The sequence below is a fragment of the Parasteatoda tepidariorum genome, chromosome 5 (genome assembly GCF_982258835.1).
Source record: "Parasteatoda tepidariorum strain Cologne lab strain chromosome 5, Ptep-v5.0, whole genome shotgun sequence".
NCBI classification, from domain to species: Eukaryota; Metazoa; Arthropoda; class Arachnida; order Araneae; family Theridiidae; genus Parasteatoda; species Parasteatoda tepidariorum.
In genome coordinates this window covers 29464036-29486581 of record NC_141759.1, presented here as the reverse complement: position 1 = coordinate 29486581, position 22546 = coordinate 29464036, and the positions used below count along the sequence as shown (strand labels likewise).

At 26.5% G+C, this 22546-nt stretch overlaps 1 protein-coding gene and 1 long non-coding RNA gene across 3 annotated transcripts in view; one reads left to right on the top strand and one right to left on the bottom strand.

Moving 5' to 3' along the window:
• Positions 1 to 2405: 2405 nt before the first annotated feature.
• Positions 2406 to 22546, bottom strand: part of LOC147808732 (uncharacterized) — a 380595-nt gene continuing 360454 nt past the window's right edge. Inside the window, exon 3 of the long non-coding RNA XR_015433661.1 lies at positions 2406 to 2538. This is a non-coding gene — a long non-coding RNA (uncharacterized LOC147808732). The remainder of the gene's footprint in view (positions 2539 to 22546) is intronic.
• The window catches only part of LOC107437726 (fasciclin-1), a 496587-nt gene continuing 479306 nt past the window's right edge, over positions 5266 to 22546 (top strand). Inside the window, exon 1 of one of the 2 annotated variants that reach the window (XM_043039552.3) lies at positions 5266 to 5719. In XM_043039552.3, the coding sequence (XP_042895486.1) occupies positions 5606 to 5719 (114 nt within the window). In that variant the 5' untranslated portion in view covers positions 5266 to 5605. The remainder of the gene's footprint in view (positions 5720 to 22546) is intronic. The other variant, XM_071184976.2, reaches the window with a different exon arrangement.

Genomic DNA, 22546 nt, shown 5'->3' with positions numbered 1-22546 from the left:
ATATATATATATATATATATATATATATATATATATATATATATATATATATATATATATATATATATATTTATTTACTTAAAATTTTCAAACTAAATTACAGATATGTTAAAATTATCTGTAATAGCGATTAGAAAGCTGATTTAATATCCGTGTTATTTTTATGAGCAAAATTGCTTTCACTTATGTGCAATATTATTTTCAATTTGTGCTCAATGTTAATTAATTTAGATAATTTCATGCAGGAGGCGAATTTCCTTTACTAGATTATGATATATGAAATTTAAAATGCAAAAAGTAGCCTTAACTCTAATTTTTTAAAAGTTAATTGTAAACATAATAAGTTTGCATCTGCATAATCAAAATATATCGTTAACTCACAAGATTTAAGAATAATACATTTAGTCAGATGAATATAAAAAAAACTCGACAAAACAAGATTTTAACATAATTACTTCAAAATATATTCAAAATACCTCCCAGAAGATTTTTGTAAATATGTACACTGTTAAAATTTTCTTTCTAAGATTACGGTAGAATAACCGGCAGGGAACTGTTCATCTAAGTAGCAGTAATGTTTAAGGTTAGGAGTATTTTTTACTTTTACGGTTTTAAAATTATTTACTTTGATTAAAAATTCGTTTTTAATCAGGGTTTCATTAAAAATTCGTGAACGCAAAAATATACCGTTTTTAAACATTTACAACAAACATTGTTTCTAGACCGTAAAAATGAAATTTAGATGATCATTGGAGTTATGTTATGTATGTATTATAGGCTTTTTGTAGGTATTATAGGTAATAAACATTAAGATTAGACTGTGGTTGAGTTATCTGTCAAAAAAAACGTAGAATTTGGTTTAACTAGTTTATTTGGTGGTGCCATGTAACACGAGAAATGGAAAATACTACAAATTTTGTGTAAAACATTTATATGGTACTACCATCTTCTTGTGCATGAGAGTTTCGTATTCTAATGGTCCAGGGTCACCAACTTTGGAAATTCTTTATGTTTTTAAAGAAGGAAAGATAGATTGTTGTGTCAGTGATGGGATTCGAACTCCTTTTCATTCAGAGATGATATTGACAGATAAACCCTCCCTGCTTATAGTATGTACATAACTGTAAGGGTTTAAGGGGATTCATAAGGTCGGCCTAGTTAGTGCGGATAAAATTCTGGTTGTTTAACCATATTAGGTGATAACAGTCAATCAACAATTTTTTTTACCAGTTAAAAGTCTGAATATCATCTTTTTATGATTATTTGACTGTTTCAATTGAATATGGTAAAATAACAATTTAAAAAAAATGCCATTGAAACATATTTTTCGAAAAATTTGTTACAGAGTAATTATACTGTGCCCAAATTCACATCGATAAATGTGTTTTCAAATAGTATTCAAACATATTTGATACCCTTTAACTTTCGCTAAATATCCCTTTACTATAACCTTCGTTCTAATAAAGAATTTTTGAAAACATATCTTATAATGAAACACGTGAAGAAAATATACCCAGAAACATTTGTAGTTGCCGATAAAATATTTTAAGATAAGTTCTACAAATTAACTTCGTTTATCATGCAGTTTACATAATTCATGACAATGCAAATTAATCTCAGATTATGTTCGACAATTTCGCAATTCGGGAATTAATGCCAGCATTTCTATTAAATTCACAGCACATTTAATATTCATGAGTCACACTGTACCAATCTAGTTCCGAAAATATGTTTTCCAGAATTTTATATTAATAATAACTTACTTCCAAATTTCTCATTTTTTTAAACATTTATACGCTTGTCATTCCATAATTAAATTCACTTTAATTGAATTTGAAAATGTCACTTACTATTTTTTGTCGAGAAGAATTTTTGTAACAATTGAATTATTTTAAAACTATATTAAGACTGATGATGTAATTTTTAAAGCTTTCGTTACTTTATAATACTATTAAAAAAATATCTTTCAAATATTAAAATTCTGAAAATTAACTTAGATACTTCTACAAAAAGTGTAAAACTTGTTTTTTAACTTGTTTTCTTAAGCATTAAAAAACTAATTTTTTCCTAATTTATTAAAATAAGTGTAAAAAAGCTTATTTAAAATAGTTGCAAGATTTGAAACTCTTTACTTGATTTGATTCTAAAATAAATTATTTGCTTAAAAAATTCTTCAAAATAAATTTGATGGATAAGTTTTAGAAAATACTTTGAAAATAGCTTAAATACATAGCATGTTTTCAGCATTCTGAATGGGAAAAAAATCATTCATCTATCATAAATACACAATTTGCTTTTCACAAAACTTACGTTTTATTTTTCAAAGTACTATTACATTACAATGCTATATCAAGCTATTTTGTTTCAGATAAAATGTTTCATTTTCAATTTCTTATTACAACATTGCTAGTTTAACGTTTAAATATGATCTCAGAAATGTGACCAGTAGTAGCCAGGGTGACTTAGGCCATTGTGGCTCTTTACCCAATCATCATGATATAAAGGAACTTGAGGTGGATTGCTTGAAATCTTAGTGTCCTAGAAATAAAATCAGTGAAGTTAGTGTAAAAGGATTTTTTTATGGCAGATTTATTTTAAATGCTGATTGACATAAAAAATTTGAAACATCAAGAAACAATCATTGTATGATTGCAGCTGTTAGTTAAACGCTATGGAATAGAAAGCAAATATTCAGTTTTAACTATTCTAGTTCTTATTAAATGATGAATATTTAATTAATCCATGTTAATATTTTTTCATTTAAGAACTGATATTCATTCTTCTTATAGATAGTAACCGGTTATCACTCGATTGTATTTTTCTTAATGTTTATATTTATTATCTAAAAAAACAGTATGCCAATATAAATTAATCACGGAAACGTTTATAAAAATTCAAACATTGCTATCAATAAATACATATAACGCAATAATACGTAACATATCTAAAATGCTTAAATATTTCTTTGATATATTTCGTAAATAAGTTTAATATCGTAAAATCATCAAGATACGGTTAAAAATAATTAAGATACGGTATTGTAAAATCATCATCAATTAATAAATTAAAGTTTATGAATAAGAAATTGATATAATAGTAGTAAAACGTAATACTACTAAATTCTGTAAGTGGTAACAATTCAATATGTGGGTCATTTTCAAAATTTTTTGCATTTGAAAAATTTTTCTTCAAAAAATATTCGAATTACTACTTATAGAAATTTCAGCAGTTTTTAATTATTTCTTGTCCATAAAACTTGAAACAGTGGTACAAATTTTGATTTGGAACATAAAGTAAAAAATAAGTAAATAAATAAATAAAATTTAACTTATGTTATTAATTAACTGATGCTCAAATGTGTTTTAATAAAAGAATAAGTTCTTTTAAACAGTATGCAACTTACACTTGAGTCAAATGTTCTTAGTAAATAAATAAATTCTTGTTTGTTAAATTAGATAGAAAAATAAAGCTTAGTAGTTGTAACAGTATAATGTTAGTAACAGCCTGAAAAAAAGAAGACAGAGGGGAAAGGCTATTAGAAAAGCTAAACTTTAAATGTTCTTGCATTGCAAATTACTAAATTTTAATAATACAAATGATTCCTACCTACATTTCTTTTAATAAACTTAATACGTAAGCTAAAAGTCAATAAATAAAGTTACCATAATAATGGTAACTTAGTGAAAGAGTAATAGAAAAGGAACTGTAGGAAAAAGTACTACAAGTCAATTTACTTGGACAGGAAATTGAAAGCAAGAAATTTTCATAAGAAACTTGAAAAGTTTAATATGATATTATCATAAAAAAATCAAATTAACATTGAAATAAGAAATTTAAAGCAATTATACCAGTAATAAAAGAGAAAGTGACAACAACTGTGGCAAGAGAGTGGAAAAAATCCTGCGCCATTTTAAATAAAAATTATTTGATCATTATTCAAAAGTTATATATGTATGTATATCATCAGATCTATTGCTGAATGATAATTTGTGAAATCTTAAGTTTATAAATTTTAATATCGTTTCAAAAGGTAAATGAAAATATCAGTGTATAAAATGCATCTATTGATAATAATCTATGCTAATTATTTTTAATAATTGGTCTGTAATCAAAGTATAAAGTTTGAAATTGACAATAACTAAATTTATTCAAAGACGACCATGTATTAAGAATGAAGAGGAAATTAATAGTTTGTTAAGGTTAATTAAATTCGAAAAGATAAAAAAAAAAGTAAAAAGAAATGTATAGTGAAAATTATTTGGTCACTTCAGTAATATTAAAGTGTTTTAAAAATACTATCCATACCAGAATTTCGGAACATTTTGGTATATATTTAGTTACTTTCGTACATTTAGTATTTACTAACAATTTTGGCAGAATTTCTGATATGTAGAGTATTTTCATAATACAGTGTTTTAAAAATGCTATCCATATGAGAATTTTAGAAAATTTTAGTTCATATTTAGTAATTTTAATACATTTAGTATTTACCATATATTTTAATTGAAATTCTGGTATGGAGAGTATTTTAATTATACAGTTTATTGAAAAATACTACCCACACCGTAATTTAGAAAGTTTTAGTTCATATTTAGTAATTTTAGTACATTTAGTATTTGCCATATATTTTAATTGAAATTCTGGTATGGAGAGTTTAGTGTTTAAAAAATATTATCCATACCAAAAATTTTAATACATTGAGTACATTCAAATATTCATCAAAAACCATTTGTTTTTCCCTTTCACCCTAGCTGTTACTCTAGCTCTTAGGATATTTCATCCTTACTTGTTGGCGACAAAATTCTTTCGTAACAAAGATGCATTACACCATTACCGACAATTTATTTCCATACCGATAAAAGGAATGCTAGAAAAAAATCTGCTTCCATGTCTCCCAACCATAAATATTTTATTTCATGAAGAAAAATAAATGAAAGAACACATCTTCACCTTTACTCATTTAGTGTCAAACTCTCCATTTATCAGTTGAGTTAAAAATTAATTATTGCGGAAGAAAAGCTTATTTTTGCATTTTGTTTACTTATTTTCAGAGCCACGGAAGAAATATTTCATTATGTATGAAGTAATTATTATGAAGAATGAAAAAGAATCCCTTGGCAATATTTGAGAAATTGCTTAACTTTTCTTCTCCGACGATCACTATCTTTCTAAAGTAGGTGTAAACAAATGAGAAAATCCTCTTTTTGTTGGCGGAGAATCGCCAAACACATACTCAATGGCAACCCTGGAGGGGTATAGGAATTCCCAATACAGAAGAACCACTCGCGGAGCTAGGAGTCGTGCGAAGAATAGTGTTCCGCCAGATCCAAATCCTTTTAAGGTTATTTCTTTACCTGTTCGGAGACTTTTCTGCAATACTTAAAGAAAAGAAGGAAAAGCAATCTACTAGTTTACTTTAAAGAGTAAAGGAGTATCACTGGATTAAAGTTGTTTTCTCTAGTTGTGAAAACTTTTCACGGGATATTTCTCAAAAATGTTGTGAAAGTTTTTTAGTGAAGAAAAGTTTTTGGAGTAAAAAGTTTTACCTACATGGTTATACGGAGAGTTTCGGTTTAAACTTTCTAACTTCGCGCACACATTAATCATGGAATTTGTGCGTTTATGTTTGGTCTTGAGCTTAATTGTGACTGCTGCTCTGCAAGTTTCTTGTTCAGATACTGTTTATGAAGCTCTAGGAAGACAGCCTGATTTAAGCAAGGTATTCTAAAAACATTTTTAAAAAGTGTTCTTCTGAAATTTTGTAAAATTTTTTAATGAATATAATAATGTAACAACAATGTTACAAATCTTAAATTTTCTATATAACGAAATACGAATTTTTCTTTAATGAGAAATTTTAAATAATGTGATTTGATTTAAAACATTATTAAATTATCTCAAACATTCAAAGTAAGTTTTATGTTTAAATATTTTAAAATTCAAAAAAAAATATATCAACAAGAAAGTTTCAATTTATATATTTGAAATCACGAAATAACTGCCATTTAATCGATTACACAATGCTCAGAATACCTTAAAAATAATTTATAAATAAAATTAAAATAGACTCATTATGCAAATAAGAACTAAGTTTACAACAAAAACTAACTTGTTTCATTAATAGACTCCAAAATGTTTTGTGATATAATTTGGGAACTACATATTTTTGTTTGCGATATTCTTGTGTTATTTTAAGCGTTTTAGAAATGAGTATGGAAAATTTTGAAATTCGTTCTTAAATGCAACGTTTTAGAGAAACATATTTCTCGATAATTGAATTATTTTTAAGAATTCAAAACGAAGTTGCATAATAAGCAAAACAAAGTGTTATGTCTATTATGGACTGATATATGTTGGATGCGTAGTGATGAATGTCAAATTTATTTTTGGAAAAAAATATAAGAGTGGGAAAGTAGAGGTGTACAACATTTTTTAGTGAATTAACTGAAAGTAAATGAAAATTTTTCAATACACTTTTATATTATTTACATTATTTACACAGAGTTTTGGAATAATGCTTTTTTTTCTTAAATAATGCTCAGAAGTTAAAAAAGAAAGTTGACGTTTTAATAATAAAAGTTTATTCATAAGTTATTCTTTGTGCGAAACTCAAGAAATGTAATGTGATGCCTACACGGAGAAAAAGAATTCTGGTAAAATTACCGTATTGTATGGTAATGACATTTTTCGTAAATAAAATCATAATTGTAACAAAAAAAGGTACTTAAACAATTCAATCGGTACTTCCTCTGTTCATATCGTTACGATTAACCGTTTATTCTGGTTTTCTAATTTATTGTTCCTACTAACACTCATTTAACAAAAAATACAAAACTGAAAAAATAATATTTATCGATTTTAAATTTTATAATATGTTCTAAGCTATTATGATAAAATAATTATATATATTTTTTTTGTTAATTTTACCAAAATCATTATCAAAATGCCTCGGTAAAAATCACCGAGCTTTTTGATAGCCCCATAGAGTTAGAAGCACTGTAAAATTTACTACAGTTCAGGGTTTCCGCTACGGTAGCTTTTTTCGCAAAATGCGAAAAGACCCCACAAAAATGCTAAAATTCAACAAAGCATTTTCGCATTTTTGCTAAAGGATTTTACTAAATTCCATTAAAAAAAAAAAGCTTCCGCGAAAAACCATGACGCTAACATCCATGAAAAAAACTTGATCAAACAAGAAGGATTGATCAGACAAGATTTTATATACCAATGATGTGTCTGAACAGTACCCATTAATAACTTCTGTTATAGAGTATTGTGCAACAATACCAATGCACACTGTTGACTGTGAAAGGGGCTTTAGCTGCCTTAATTTGATTAAAACTAATATTCGAAACAGGTTGTTAATCAACCATGTAAACAATTTGTTAATGATTAATATTGAGGGCCCTGAAAGTGCATTTAACTTTCAAGAAGCATTTGTAAAATGGGCAAACATGAAAGAAAGGAAGATTAATTATAAACCAAAATGTTTTGATAAATAATAAATGTGTTTTTTTTTGTTGTTATAGGTATTCTTTTTGATATTCTTGTACATTAAGCTATTCTTTGACAGATAACTTACAGTACTTGTTTGATATAAAGTAATTTTATAAGCCTAATGGCATTTTGCTAAAACTTTTTTTCAGATTTTAGCTTTTTTGCTAATGAATTTCTAGACTCAGCTTAAACCCTGCTACAGTTTGGTAGTTTTGACAATAATTTTTTCTCAGTGTAGGTAATTGAACATATTCACATTTAGATTTTCATATTTTAAGAACGTCTGGAAATTTAAAGTACATGAAATCGAATTCAGCCTAATTACCTTTAAAAAATAAATAAATGGCCTCTTTTCCCGTGATTCACCTTATGTAAACTTTTTCGCATCCTGGGAAGACTAAAGATCTAGTACTAAAGTTTCTGAAAAGGAATTTTCAAAGCAAACACTGCATTACAAATAATTTTTAGTAATTTTTCAATTTCAAAAATTTAACATATATCTCTGTTATATAAGAATAAGAGGAAGAAATATTATAACAGTAAATTTTCCTATATTATATTAAAAATATCCTCTCAATTTTTTCACCCCACTACGATGATAAACTTACTCTTTAATATCAATATAAAAATGATTTTCTTTTATTTCTTCAGTTTTTAATTAAAAAAAGTAATAATCCATAGTAAAAAAAACTAAGTCGATAAAATTATAGCCAGTGTAAATGAGAGCAATTTTAATTACAGGAGTTGAACAGGAGTTATTTTTACAACCGAATAAAATACTTTTAAAGTAAAATTCTACAGATAGGACATTCACAGATAGCGGAATCGGTGTGTCTTCTTTTGATTCATATTAATTTTATCAAATTAATTTTCTTTCAAAACTAATTGCAATAAAAAATAACTTAGTGGCTAACTTGCACGATTCTGAAATATTTGTTGCATATTTCATAACCAATTTCGTTATTAAATTGTAAATAGCTACAAATGTTCACCCAATCATATTAAATATTTCAGAAGTTGCTGTTTCTTTCCATTTAAGACTGAAATTATATCGATTTCTAATTTTAATTCATTGAATGCTTAGTTGAAGTATGGAACACATTTTTTAAAATGTCTAAAAAGACAGTCATTGATTTTTTTTTCAATATTTAATATCGTGCCATGCAAAATATATATAAAAATGTTACTAACTCATTTTCTTTTTAAAAAAATAAACTATAAAATCTTTAAATTTCTTACTTTTGATAAAATTGAAAACATTATGATTCAATATTTTTTCATTAATTTTGTATAAAATGTCGATTATTTATCTTATTTGCGGCATTTCTTTCATTTCAGTTTTAAATAAATTTTTAAAAAAATTCGGAGACTCTAGATCATATTTTTATTTATTTTTGTTTTCCTTTTAAAAAATTATAATGCAAAGCCAAAAAATATTTTTTTTTAAATTTCATATCTTTAAATTATAATAAAAGGAAAGCTAAATTTCCTGTAGTTATCTTTAAAAGATTTTTTTAGAAAATTTTTTTAGAAATATTTAATTATTAGAAACTGGAAATAAAATTATAAAATTATGACGAAGAAAAGAGTTTTTAAATCAGCATCACTTTAAGTAAAATACGGGTAAGAAATAGTACATAGCCTTATATGACATTCTGTTTGAAATACATATATGCATTTGCATTTTAATTATAGTGTTTTATTTTTTTTTTGTATTTTTTAGCAAAATATCTCTTAACTCAATTTTGCAGGATAAATCATTTTTAAAATTTAGCTAATTTAATTAGTGCATAATTCATTTTTATTTCATACTTGTTAGACACCCTTATAGATTAATAATAAATTTTAAATATGTTGTTATATATAAATGTTGTTATAATATTATATATGTTGTTATAATATTGAAGAAAATCATAATGAAACTTCTTTTTTCTGCATTGTAATTCTTCTTTAGAAAAAGCAAATGGTATGTCAATATAAAAACTTTATTTTACTGTCATCAAAGAAAATATATTTGGTATCTTCGTCAAATCAAATGACATTTTTAATATATAAAATATCTCTATGTTATCCAGATACTTAATTATTTCCAAAGTTTAAAATATCTCTCAGGAATTAGTTCTAAGCCTTGAAGATAAAGGATTAATCAGTGAGGGCATTTCAATTATTTTGTTAAATTCTACAACTTAATAACCTTTTTTAAAAATAGTTTCGTTTATTTTCTTTATTGTGAGAAAAGCAAAATAGTGAAAATAACTATGTTTCAGTCAAGAAGTTCAGTAAAGCTAGAGAAAATTTATGTACCAATTTAAATACACTTTCTCGCATTTAAATTCTCTCATAAAATATTTCAATTAATATACGATTTACATTTTATGTGCTTTTTTTAAATTTTGAATTTTCATTAGAATTAGTCATTCCAAATTTTGTTTTATGACACATAGCAATTTATTTTCATTAGTCACTTTAAATGCATGTGTATATATTTCTGTGTAGTTCTATATGGTATGTACAAATAATAATAGATAATAATATAAGAATTACATGTATATATTGCCTGTATTTCTATTGCCTACATGCATCTATTACCTGTAATTTTTATTCTTTATCAAAAAATTAAAAAGGTGGTGACAAATTAATTAATATAAAATAAAAGAAGATCGCAAATTAATAGTTTAACGAAGAAAAAAAAACAAGCATGCAATTGAAATCTGTTAAACCTAAGACGAGCACGGGGGTATGAAAAGCATAAAAACCAGAATGGAGAAAAGTTCTTTTTTACAGGTTGATTGATGTTGTAATGAATCGCATTTCAGCTTCATATTGTATACCCTGCACCCAAAAAAATTTTGATGTTTTTAGCTAATGTTAAATTAAAATAGTTTTTTTCTGCTTTTCCCTTCCACAGAACTTTTTTTATCTTGCTGATTCAAAGCATTATTACACTGTATTGTACTGCACTTTTCATAAAATTCCTTTCTTTTTAATTGGAAGTATACTAAAATCATATTAAACTATACTACAAAGCTGACTAAATGATACAAAATAAGATAATTGAAATATGTTTAAAAAATGCTTAAAAGTGTTTTAAAAAATGTAATTAAAAATAGATAAATGAATAAAATTTTTTTAAAGGAAATCTTAATAGTTTCAACCAGTATTAAAAATATTTTACATTGTGTTTTGCTGAAGTAAATTGTTAATTACTGATAAATTAATTGATTAAACATGATAAATTCTTTGATAAAACATGGCAGTACTATACTCTGTATATAATTATCACCGATGCTCTGAAATTAAATTTTCTCGCAAAAAATAATAAAAATGGAATTGATAAAAAATACTTACCTCATAGAAAGATGTTTATTTAATTACAACATCCTGTATTAAAAAACTAATCTATGTTTTTTTTTTTAAAATGTGCAAGTTTTCAAATGTATATTAAGTCATTAAATTGACAAAATAAGTACCCAAGTATATTTAGAAATTCTTACTTAAAGGAATTACTTTTTTAATTAAGCTTATTTACATTTATCTTTAAAAAATTGATGTCATTCTGATATTCTTAGTTGGAATTAAATTTTAAAAATAATCTGAAAAATAAAGAAAGCATGTGGTTAAAAATGATTAAAAAAAATGATATTACTTTAACTTAAAGTCATATTTCGTAAAAAAAATGCAATTTGTTGAACTAGAATATTACACATTAAACATAAAGTAACATTTCATTCAGATATATATTACATTAATGAATTAGCATAAATTTTTTTTACAAACATTAATAATTTAATTACGCTTTAATTTAATTTCTTAATAATAGGAAATTTCCTAATTATACGAAAAACAATTCTCCGAGTTAAATTTCAAAAATTGTTTTTTTTATTATGAAATTTGTCATTCTTCATTTATTTTGTTATCTATTCATAAAAACATTTAAAAATTCATTGTCGCGTTTTTTTTCTGAATTTTAAAGATTCGCATAAATTAGTTTACGGCATTTTATATAATATCTGAATCATTTATTTGTTATAAAAAATAAGTACTTTAAAATATGTGTTTTTTTAATTATGCATAAACTGCCATAAGGTTAAATCATTCGTCATTTTTTCTACCAGACACTGATTCAGTTTAGTAAAGAAAGATTCTACTCAACGATTTTTAGTGCTTATTTTTTTACATATATCAAAATCGTAAATCGTTTTTAAATGGTACTAATTGATTTTCGTTTTGTTTTGGTTGCTAGCTTTATTGAACTGTTTTGTTTCATCACAATCTTGAATAAATATTTCATGAATGAACAGTTTACGAATAAATAATATTGTTTTGTTGCTGTTGGAATAATAAATATTTAAAAGCTCCATGTCCCATGAATATTCAATTTCAACCTATCAAAGCACCAGTTGTAAATATTTGGATTCTGTTAACGGGTAATTTTCGCCGTACTGAATTGGAATGTTAAATTAATCAACAAATATTGCAAACACTGACAATGGTAAAAGAACAAATAAAGAAGAATTTCGAAACTAATATAAAATTAAATAATTTACAAATCATTTATTTCTTTTTTTAAATTTCTTGAAACCTTTATAAGAATATTTCTAACATCGAAAAGAAAAAAAATTGCCTTGTAAATAACGAAAAATGAAATTGGTTGGTAAAAGTTCTGAAATCTAACAAGGGAAACTAGGGAAGTGTGACTCGCCAATTTTGAAATAAACTAGTGGGATGTATGCCTTATGAGGAATAATTTTAGGGGGAAACATTCGTTTCGGCCCATAGAAGGTCCTGTGAGAGATAAAAAATAATTCAATATATAGAAAAATCCGTTTTTTACTACTTCAATGCAGACTATCAGTTATTGTAATTGTCTCATAATCCAATTAATTTTGTGGTACTTTCACGTACTGTATAATGCACATTTATTGTTAAAATTGATTTCGGAAATTCTATATATCTGTAGTTTTTCTGAAAAACCTGTTAGGTTAATTTTAAAAAAAAATTGACATCAAATTTTTATTTTTTTTTTCAAAAAACTTTCCAAATTAATTGGAGTATGTAATTGCAAATAAATTAATAATTAATTAACATTTAATTAACAATTATTATTAATTAATTAATTTTCTGATTAATTTATTGATTAGCAAATTAATTAATTATCCAATTAGTTACAAATTATTTGGATTATGAGACAATTACAATAACTAATAGTCTGCATTGAAGTAATAAAATACTGATTTTTCTAAATATTGAATTATTTTTTCTCTCACGGGACCTTCTATGGGCCAAAACGAATGTTAATTAATATATTAATTAGAACATTAATTAATTATCCAATTAACTACAAATTAAATGGATTATGAGACAATTACAATAACTGATAGTCTGCATTGAAGTAGTACAAAACGGATTTTTCTATATATTGAATTATTTTTTATCTCTTACAGGACCTTCTATGGGCCAAAACGAATGTTAATTAATATATTAATTAGAAAATTAATTAATTATCCAATTAATTACAAATTAAATGGATTATGAGACAATTACAATAACTGATAGTCTGCATTGAAGTAGTAAAAAACGGATTTTTCTATATATTGAATTATTTTTTATCTCTCACAGGACCTTCTATGGGCCGAAACGAATGTTTCACCCTAAAATTATTCCTCATAAGACATACATCCCACTAGTTTATTTCAAAATTGGCGAGTCACACTTCCCTAGTTTCCCTTGTAAGTGAATTTTTTATATATTTTAACATACGTCATTTTTAAATGTAGAAAATAACAGCTATTCCAAAACACAATTTACTTTAAAAATGACACAAATAAGAAAATCAGTTGTAAATATTTGAAATTTTTAATGGGTATTTGGCGTCGTACTGCATTGGAATGTTAAATTAATCAACAAATATTGCAAACAGTGACATTAGTAAAAGAAAAAATAGATAAGTGTTTCGAAGCTAATATAAAACTAAATTTGCAAAATATTTGTTTTTTTTTTTTAAATTTCTAGAAATCTTTTTAAGAATATTTTTAACATCGAAAAGAAAAAAAAATCCTTGCAAATACCGAAAATGACACTGGTTAGTGAAATGTTTCAAATCTAAGTGAATTTTTTATAAATTTTAATAGGTGTCATTTTTAAATGTAGAAAGTAAATGCCATTCCAAAACACATTTAATTGAGAAAAATGACACAAAAGAAAAAAATATGATAAATGACACCCTCATCTGAATATAAAATACATTCTTATAACTCGAAAGATTAATGGTTTCATTTCTTAAACAAAACAGTATTTTTGTGTAGTTAAAAAGGAAATGCCCATCTCTAAAATCTACATTGAAACGAAAATAAGTTAAGATTAAAGCGCATAGTAGGTTTAAATATAATCCTAGATTAAAATATACTCTATTAAAGTACAAGTCCAATTACTTTTAAAATAGTGAAACTTTCAAGATGAGAGATCGAAGGCTCATATCCCAACAGAGACATATTTTGAAGCCCTAGATTTCTATCCTGAAAAGTTTAACTATTAGTATGGTTTAATCAATGTGTAAGTTATTATTTTTTAAATTAGATAATTTTTCACAAAATATAAATATTTAAAAACAAAAACAATAATAAATGTTTATTTTTCATTTTTTAATTGAAATATATGGATTATTTAAAAAATTGTGAATATTGTTAGAATTGTGAAATATTGAATAGATTTTTATTTTATTTTGTAAAAAAGAAATTTAAGTTTTGTATTAAATTTAGTTATGAAAATATAGACGAAAGTATATTATTATATATGTTATACAATAGAAAAATGGAATAAAGTGAAAAGAAAACTATTTATTAATCTAAAATAAATTTATACCTAATAGTAGTAAAAACAAAAATATATCATCTATTATTTTTTTAAAAGTTAAAATTTTGCAAAAAAGAAAATATTTGAAACAAAGAATAATAATTTACATATTGAAGGAAACATGCTAAATTGTTATTAAACACTTTAGGATAGAAATCTAGAGGATTAAATCAAATGTTTGAACTGGGATTTGAGCCCCTGTTAAAAGGAAGATTGCTTAACAGTTGTGCACACAATTCAACAGGAGCTAGAAAGTTTTACTATTTTGAAAGTAAATAAACAAAAAATTTGTGGAGCATATTTTACCCCAAGTGCAACAGTAGCTGCAAATGTTTACACGCTACAAGGTTTTCAACCATGCTCTTTAGTTCTAGTTTTGTTTCATTAGGAATTTCACACATGACTAATTAATCATTTTATTTCCCTAACATTGAACATCAGAAAGAAAAACATTGCCTTGTAGATCAGGAAAAATGAAATTGGTTTATAAAAGTTCTCAAATCAAAGTAATTTTGTGAAATTGAACTGTCCTTCCAAAACACATTTTAATTGAGAAAAATCCTTCACTATTTAATCACTCTTTTTTAACACTAAAAACCAAAGTTTTGCTCGCAACTCGGACAGAATTTTACAGACAGTTTTTTTAATTCTTGGAATTATTAATAAAATTTATTCTGTATAGTTCAAAGTAATAGTTAAGTTGTAGAATAATAAAAACTTCAATTTTTTTTAACTCGGAGACGGAAAGCACTATTAGTTTTTCTTAACTCTTTATTTGGCAGACGGAAAGCACTATTAGTTATAAAATGTTACTATGATTTAGTTTTCCTTAACGGCAGAATTTAATCTATGTATATAATTATATAAATACTCTACATAAAAACAATATTTACACATTTTTTTAGTGGTTTTGTATGCTATAATTGGATTATAAGTATTTTTAAATCATGCAAAACTTCACAAAGTTAACGAAGACAATTGTTTCCGAAGCTGTCGTAAACCTTCGAAAGATGTAAATTGCATTACTTGCTGTATGCATTGGAAAATCTACTTGCGCAACAGCAAAAAATATACTATTGACTTATTGGAAAACTTATTTTTTGGATGGAAAATTAGGTAGAGTTTAAAAGAATGAATTCTTTCAGTTTTTCAATAGTTTGCACCCAGTTAGGCTATGAATAAAACATGTGAGTCTGTTTGCGACCAGTTTAGCTTCTCCATTTTCCTCGATAATCAATAATCCTTAAAATTATTTATTGCGGTTTCATCGGTAGTGCGACTAACGGTTACTTTGTTAAGTTTTTTAAAACGAACTAGGGAGATTTGCTTTAAACCTCGATTGATAAAGCTAGCATAGACTAAAAAAATAATTTATACGTTCAATATTAACAGTTTAGGCTTAAAAAGGACATCGTTCATAAAAAAACACAAAAGTCATACGTAAAATTTTTAAATGATTTGCTTTTTCTCAATAAAGATGATTGTATAAAAACTAATGTATAATAAACATACTTCCGTTGGCAAATATTTGTACGGTTATTGACCAAATGCGGGAATCGTCTACTGCTATATATATATATATACAGACATGCACTGACAAAATTCTTTTTTTTTTCTTAAAAATAATTGCTCATCTGTTTTTAAATATCACCTTAGAGGATAATAAACTTTTCCACACTGTAAGAAAAAATGTGTTAAATTTACTGGGGAAAAAACTGTCATATGGTGTAGGTGTATGAAACCGTTTATTTAACTGAAAAATAATGTTATTTAAAAATAGACAACTGTATTTTAATCAGATAAGTACTGTTTTTTTTAACAAACAAATTTCGTTATTTTAAGATAAAAACTATAAAATAACTGGTCGTGGCATTGTAGTCAATGCAGCAAGATTTCTAAAGACCAATTACGGCTTGCTGGATTTTGAACCTGGGTTATTTCATTGGGTTATATCATAAAACTAAGCACACCGGAGAAAAAATTAGTCACCCTTAGAGAAATCACGAAAATCATCATTTAATCGCGTATAACATCGCCCCGGCATTCGATAACCGCCTGAATTCGGTTAGGAAGTGAGTCCACAAGGTTTTGCAGGTACGTTGAATCCAGTATAAACCACTTCTTGAGGATTTGATCACGCAAATCCCCCAAATTGCGAGGATGCTGATTTCAGTGTTTTACCTGTTGCTCCAACATATCCCACATATATTCAATGGGGTGCATGTCAGGTGATTTTGCAGGCCATTCGAGATGTAATTGAGTATCTGAGTGTTCTTAAAACCAGTCACAGATTCTTCCAGCCCGATGAACTTTGTTTAGTCATCTTGAAACATAGGGGTATCGATAACACACTTTTTATGAAAATATTGATTGAAAGGCAACATCTAATCATCCAGAATGTTCAAATAAACATGTTGGTTCATGTTAGTGGGCACCTCAGTGAGAGGGCTCAATCCATAGTAAGGAAAACAACCCTAAAACGTGACAAACCCACCCTTGGCATACACCTGACCTTGCACACAGTTAGGATGAAATGCTTCATCTGTTCTTCGTAGCACTTGTCGACGTGCGTCTTTTGAATAAAGGCAAAAACATGATTCGTTTGACCATATTACATTCCGCCAGTCTGCAACTGGCCACGTTCGGTGACTTCTAGCCCACTGAAGTCGTGCAGCTTTATGTGCCTGTGTTAGAAATGACCCTTTACGAGATGTTCGGCTCCAAATGTTCATTGCATACAGCTCCCGTCGCAATGTTCTCTCACTAACAGGTTGGGATGGACCTTCATTTATAAACTGAAGCAATTCCTGTCGGATTTGGAAGCGATTTTGAATGACAAGTAGTGAAACACGTCTCCGGTCCCTTTTATGCAGGATCTTTTACCGACCACGTGTATTGCACTACTGCTTGTAGACACGTTGAACAGTCCGCATCGAAACACCAACAAATCCAGCAACTTCATTCACCGTACGACTATGGGTGCGCCCGAACACAGTTGCCCCTTTTTGCCACCTAATCACATCTTTACTCTTACCCATATTTATACAAAATTTTCGCTTCAAACAAATATATCTCACTGATGGCTACTTGCCTTTGATTACAATGAAGCAGTGAGCCCGCAGTTGAGCACGTCACTTGACCACCGCGTCATTTAACAAAACTTAACGATTCATCGATGCTTGCGCACTAGGTTGACTAATTTTTTGTCCGGTGAGCTTATAATAACCCATCCTTATAAAATTGCTCGGAAACTTACCAAAACATTATAACTAATTTAATAATATTATAATTATTTTAATAAAGATTATAATAATTATCTGGTAGAATATCATTTTGACAATAAATTAGATTCGAAGTTTTATCTATAAAGTGTTCCAAACCATAAAATAATTCCTCAAAAGTAAGAGCAGGTACAGAAAATAATCTTAAAATAATTTTAAAAAAGGTAAAGTTATCGTGCGGTAAGAAAATACTAGAATTTGAACTGGTGGTTTTAATCCGTTCATGATTTGGGTGAAAAACAAGGAAAAACCAATTTATCAACAAAGCAGCTTTAAACCGTCAAATAAACAAAGAAAGTTCGAAAAAAACTGAATTTTTTTACATTTCACTGATAACGGTTAAGAAGAGAAAAAAGTCTGAATTTACCTTCAAACGATTTAATTTATTTATGTATTTATTTATTTATTTTTTTAAAAAAATTTTTGTGAAAAATAAATTTTTCTGTTGAATTTACAGTTATTGTTTACAGTGCATACTCTTTCTGCGGGTACCATAAAATAATAATTGGAGTTGTTAATTTTTGTTATTACTAGTAGATATTTCATTTCTCAGATATCGCTCTAATTTTTCGAGAACTGACAACTGAGAAGACTTATTATGATTTGCTTTCTAAAAAAACAATATTTTGTGGTAGTCTCAAATGTATTAAAACGCTAAATATAGTTAAAAAAATTTTAGTGCCCAAGACTTTATATTTAATTAAACTCTCTTCCTAATAAATATTTTTATCAAAATTTTTCTTTTTAATTTTGGGATTTCAGTCTTATTCAAGATCTCGATAATTTTTATTATCTCCGAACACACCTATATTTTCGTTTTACAATTAAATGGTTGCTACGTTGCTTGGAAAATCTTCCTTATAAGTTCCACAATGGTCGTAATACCGTTTTAAACTTCTAAAACTTCTAAAAAGGAGTTAGAAGAGTGCAATAATCAATCACTATTGCTATTCAAGTTTATGATTTCTTTCTCCTAATCGCTTTGGTATAGAAAAATAATTTATAAATAAGCTAATATAATAAATAAAATATTTGCATAAAATAACTGTAATATAAAACTGTTTAAATATTTGTAAATTAAGACTAAGTCCTACTCAGAAATAAACTTTAATCGTTAGGATCTATAAGCTAAACTATCACTATATTTTGTTCTTCTTTTAATTACGAAGACTGATATCGTGAAAAAGTAAAAAAAGAAAAATAATCAAATACTTCTAAATTTGTATTAATTTTTTTATTTATATACTTTCCCAATTTAAGGAAATTTTATGTACACAAAAATTATATTTCTAAAAATATTACTGATCTACAAACAATTATTACATGTTTTAAGCCTTGTAGAACAGTGTAAAAAGAACCTATTACTATATACCATGTAGAAAAATTCTTTAATATTTATTCATTTGTTTATTTTCATTTTTTTTTTGTTAATAGATTTTTTCATTATTTGTCAACATTAAAAATGTATTCATTTTTTTTAAATATATAATTATAACTACACTGGTATACGAAATTAGGAGAATTTGCAGATTTAGCCGATTATCCCTAGAACTACTAGCCCGATTTTAATGAAATTTGATATGTACATACATTGATTCAATACAAAGAAATACAATACAAAATACAAAATACAATACAAAGCAATACAAAAGAACAATTGTTACACGCAAGCATGATCGTGTGCAACACTGGCAGGAGTCGGAAGGTATGAAACATCGGTTGCAGAATAAACAAAAAAAAAATGGGTTAATAGGGAATATAGTTCCCTCTTACAGATATACAGGCCTTGCAGATTGATTTCATACTTGAAATACGTCAGTTTTTTTATTTCCTGTGGCAATTGGCCGGAATAGTCCTGGGGCAATTTCATACCTTCCCACTCCAACGAGTGTTACGCGCGATCATGAGTGTGTATTACAATCATATATGGCAACGTTACTTTTAAAAAGTAACGAGTAAAAGTACAAGTATTTTTTTAAAAAGTAACGAGTAAAAAGTAAAAAGTTCTTATTTTAAAAAGTAACGAGTAAAAAGTACAAGTAAAAGTACAAGTACTGAACAAAAAAAGCAACGATTTAAAAGTACATTTCTAGGAAACCGAAAATTCAAAGTAACCTAAAATTTTATTGAATAATATTCTCATGTTCTTTAATGTTTTTGCAAAATTGTTGTTATTTATTTAATTATTTTTAATTTTGAAAGTTATGAACATTAATTTATTTTTAAATTCGGAATATTATAATATAATTTTATAATATAATCGTATAATATAATTTTAAAATCAAATATAATTTTAATATCAAACTTTTTATGGATTTGCATGAAAGAGAAATTTTATCTATTGATTTTAATTTTTAGTTTATCATTTTTATTTATTTAAATTACCATTGATATAAAATTTCTTGACTCTATAGAAACGCGTTTTAAAAGCACAAACAGAAACAAAGCAAACACGGAGTTTCAGATAGCTTTGTGATCTTTGAGCTAGTAAAAAATAATTGAATGTGCAGTATAAGTTGAAACAGAACAGTCTACAGTTTTATTTGTAACAATGGCTAATGCTGAAGTCATGCGAGAAAATCATTTTCCGAACATTTCGGCCTAAAGGAATAATTAAAATTTTTTAACGAATTTTAGTATCAGCGGCTAAATTAATACCTTCGAGTTTTAAGAGTTAAAATAGTAATTATAATAGTTTTCTATAGCACAAATAGTTCTGAAGTTCTTAGAGATTTGACTGGGCGTTGTTTGATAAGGTCGGGCATAAACATAATTTTAGTAAAAAATGTACTAGGTAAAAATGTGTTTAGTAAAAAATGTGTTAAGTCATTAATGTATTATTAGTGAGTTCAAAAAGAAAATTAAAAAACTTAATAACAAAATTCAACATTTTTTATTTAATGTATTAAATAAATGCATAAAACTCGAAAATGAATGAAAATAACTTGCTAATTAATATTTTTATGCATTTTGCAAAATAATTGTATTTCGAAAGTGGTGTCACTGAGTCTGCTGCGAGAATTTCTCAGAACGTGCTTATCCAAGCTGAATAAGCGCTCCACGGGAGGTCAAGGTATTTAAACACGAAGTTAGCTGTGAATGCATATATATTGCACATTAATTTTATAAATTTAGGAAACATAATCATTTTTTTTAATTTAATTTCTTTTTTGAAAGCTCACCGAGTTTTAGAAAAAAGTAACGATTTCATTCGACATTTCCGTTACAAATACTTGTACTTTTTCCCTAAAAAAGTAACGAAAGTACAAGTAAAAGTACTAAGTTTAAAAAGTAACGAAGTAAAAGTAAAAGTACGTACTTTTTACTTGCACCGGCGGTACAAGTAACGAAAGTAAAAGTACTGCCATATATGATTACAATTGTTGAATGGTTATTTGTTTTGTATTGTATAAATGTATGTACATATCAAATTTCATTAAAATCGATCCAGTAGTTCTAGAGACAATCGACCAAGTCTGCAAATTCTCTTAATTTCTTACAACAGTTTATATAGTAAGAATAGTAATGGTAAAAACAATAGAAAAAATTTAAAATGTCCTTTCAAAACAATTTTTAAATTTTTCAGAAGAGAAAAAAATACGAAGAAAGTAAAAATTATAGACTCAGCAGCTATTAACGTGTTGAATACAAAATATTTATTTTTATTCAAAAGATATCATTGAGTTGATATAATGCATGATTACATGTAAAACTAACATAAACTTTTGTCTTTATTTTGCTGTCACGTACAAGTTGTTTCGTTTTATTGCTCTAGCGAAAACGGTCAGTTGGTCCGGCAATCTGGTCACGCCTTAATGACCGGTACCCAAAGGAAATGATGGCTACAGGTGGAGCACGGACTATAAACTCAGAGATAAAGTATCCCCTGCAAATGCATGGGTCCGGACGTCGTATAAAAAAGTAATATGAGAAAAAAAGTGTTGTTTTTCGTGTTTTACTCCCAGAATACATTGCGTTTGGTAAATGTCTTGGCGTGTTTCTTTTTCAGTTTAAATAATTTGTAGTAGTTTAGAAAATCAGAAAAGATTATATGGCTATAGTTTAAAATAACGAGTGTAATTTTCAAAAAAAAAGTATGCTGACATAAAGTAACATATTTTTTCTTTATGCGGCTATAACCTCGAAACATCTGGATGTAAATAAAATGTTCTCAAAATCTCAGAAAATATAGATCAGTGGAAAAATGAGCGAGAGATTGATTGCATGTGTGGCTAATAGATTCGCAATTCAATTTTTAAAACCCAACAGCAAAATAAATGTATTGTTTATTCGAAAATTTTAATCATATTTTTAAATGTAATCATTTCAAATATAATCTAATAAAACATTTTATAATCATATTTCTGTTATCAGATTCTTAGAATAAAGTCTTTTTATAGTAATGCGATTTATTTTGATCATAAATAATAAAAATATCTAATAACGTTGATCTATCTAATGTTGAAAATATCTAATAATTTTGAACATTGTGTTTGAGATTTGTAAAATTCATATACAGGGATCAATACACTGCTAGAATTTCACTTCTAAAATTATGGTAAAATGACCGGAAGCAATTAACCGTGAAGTTTACGGTAAAGAACATTTTTTAACATCAGGGCTTTGAAGCCGTTTGCAACTAGCATGATTAAAGAAAAAACAAGTCAACAAAACAATAGTTTTTTTATCCATTTACAAACTGCATGGTTTCAAAAGTATAAAAAGAAATTTAACTGGACATTGAAGATAGTTTATGAGTTTCATGGTGCTGAAACCTATCCTTAAATGTGTGTAACGTATTCCAATAGTCCATGGTCACAAATAGAGAAGAGCAGGACACTGAAAACTTTTCGTGAGTTGAAGGGAATAGAAGAAGCATTGTGGTGTCAACGCTAGGACTCGACCCCCATTCTGTC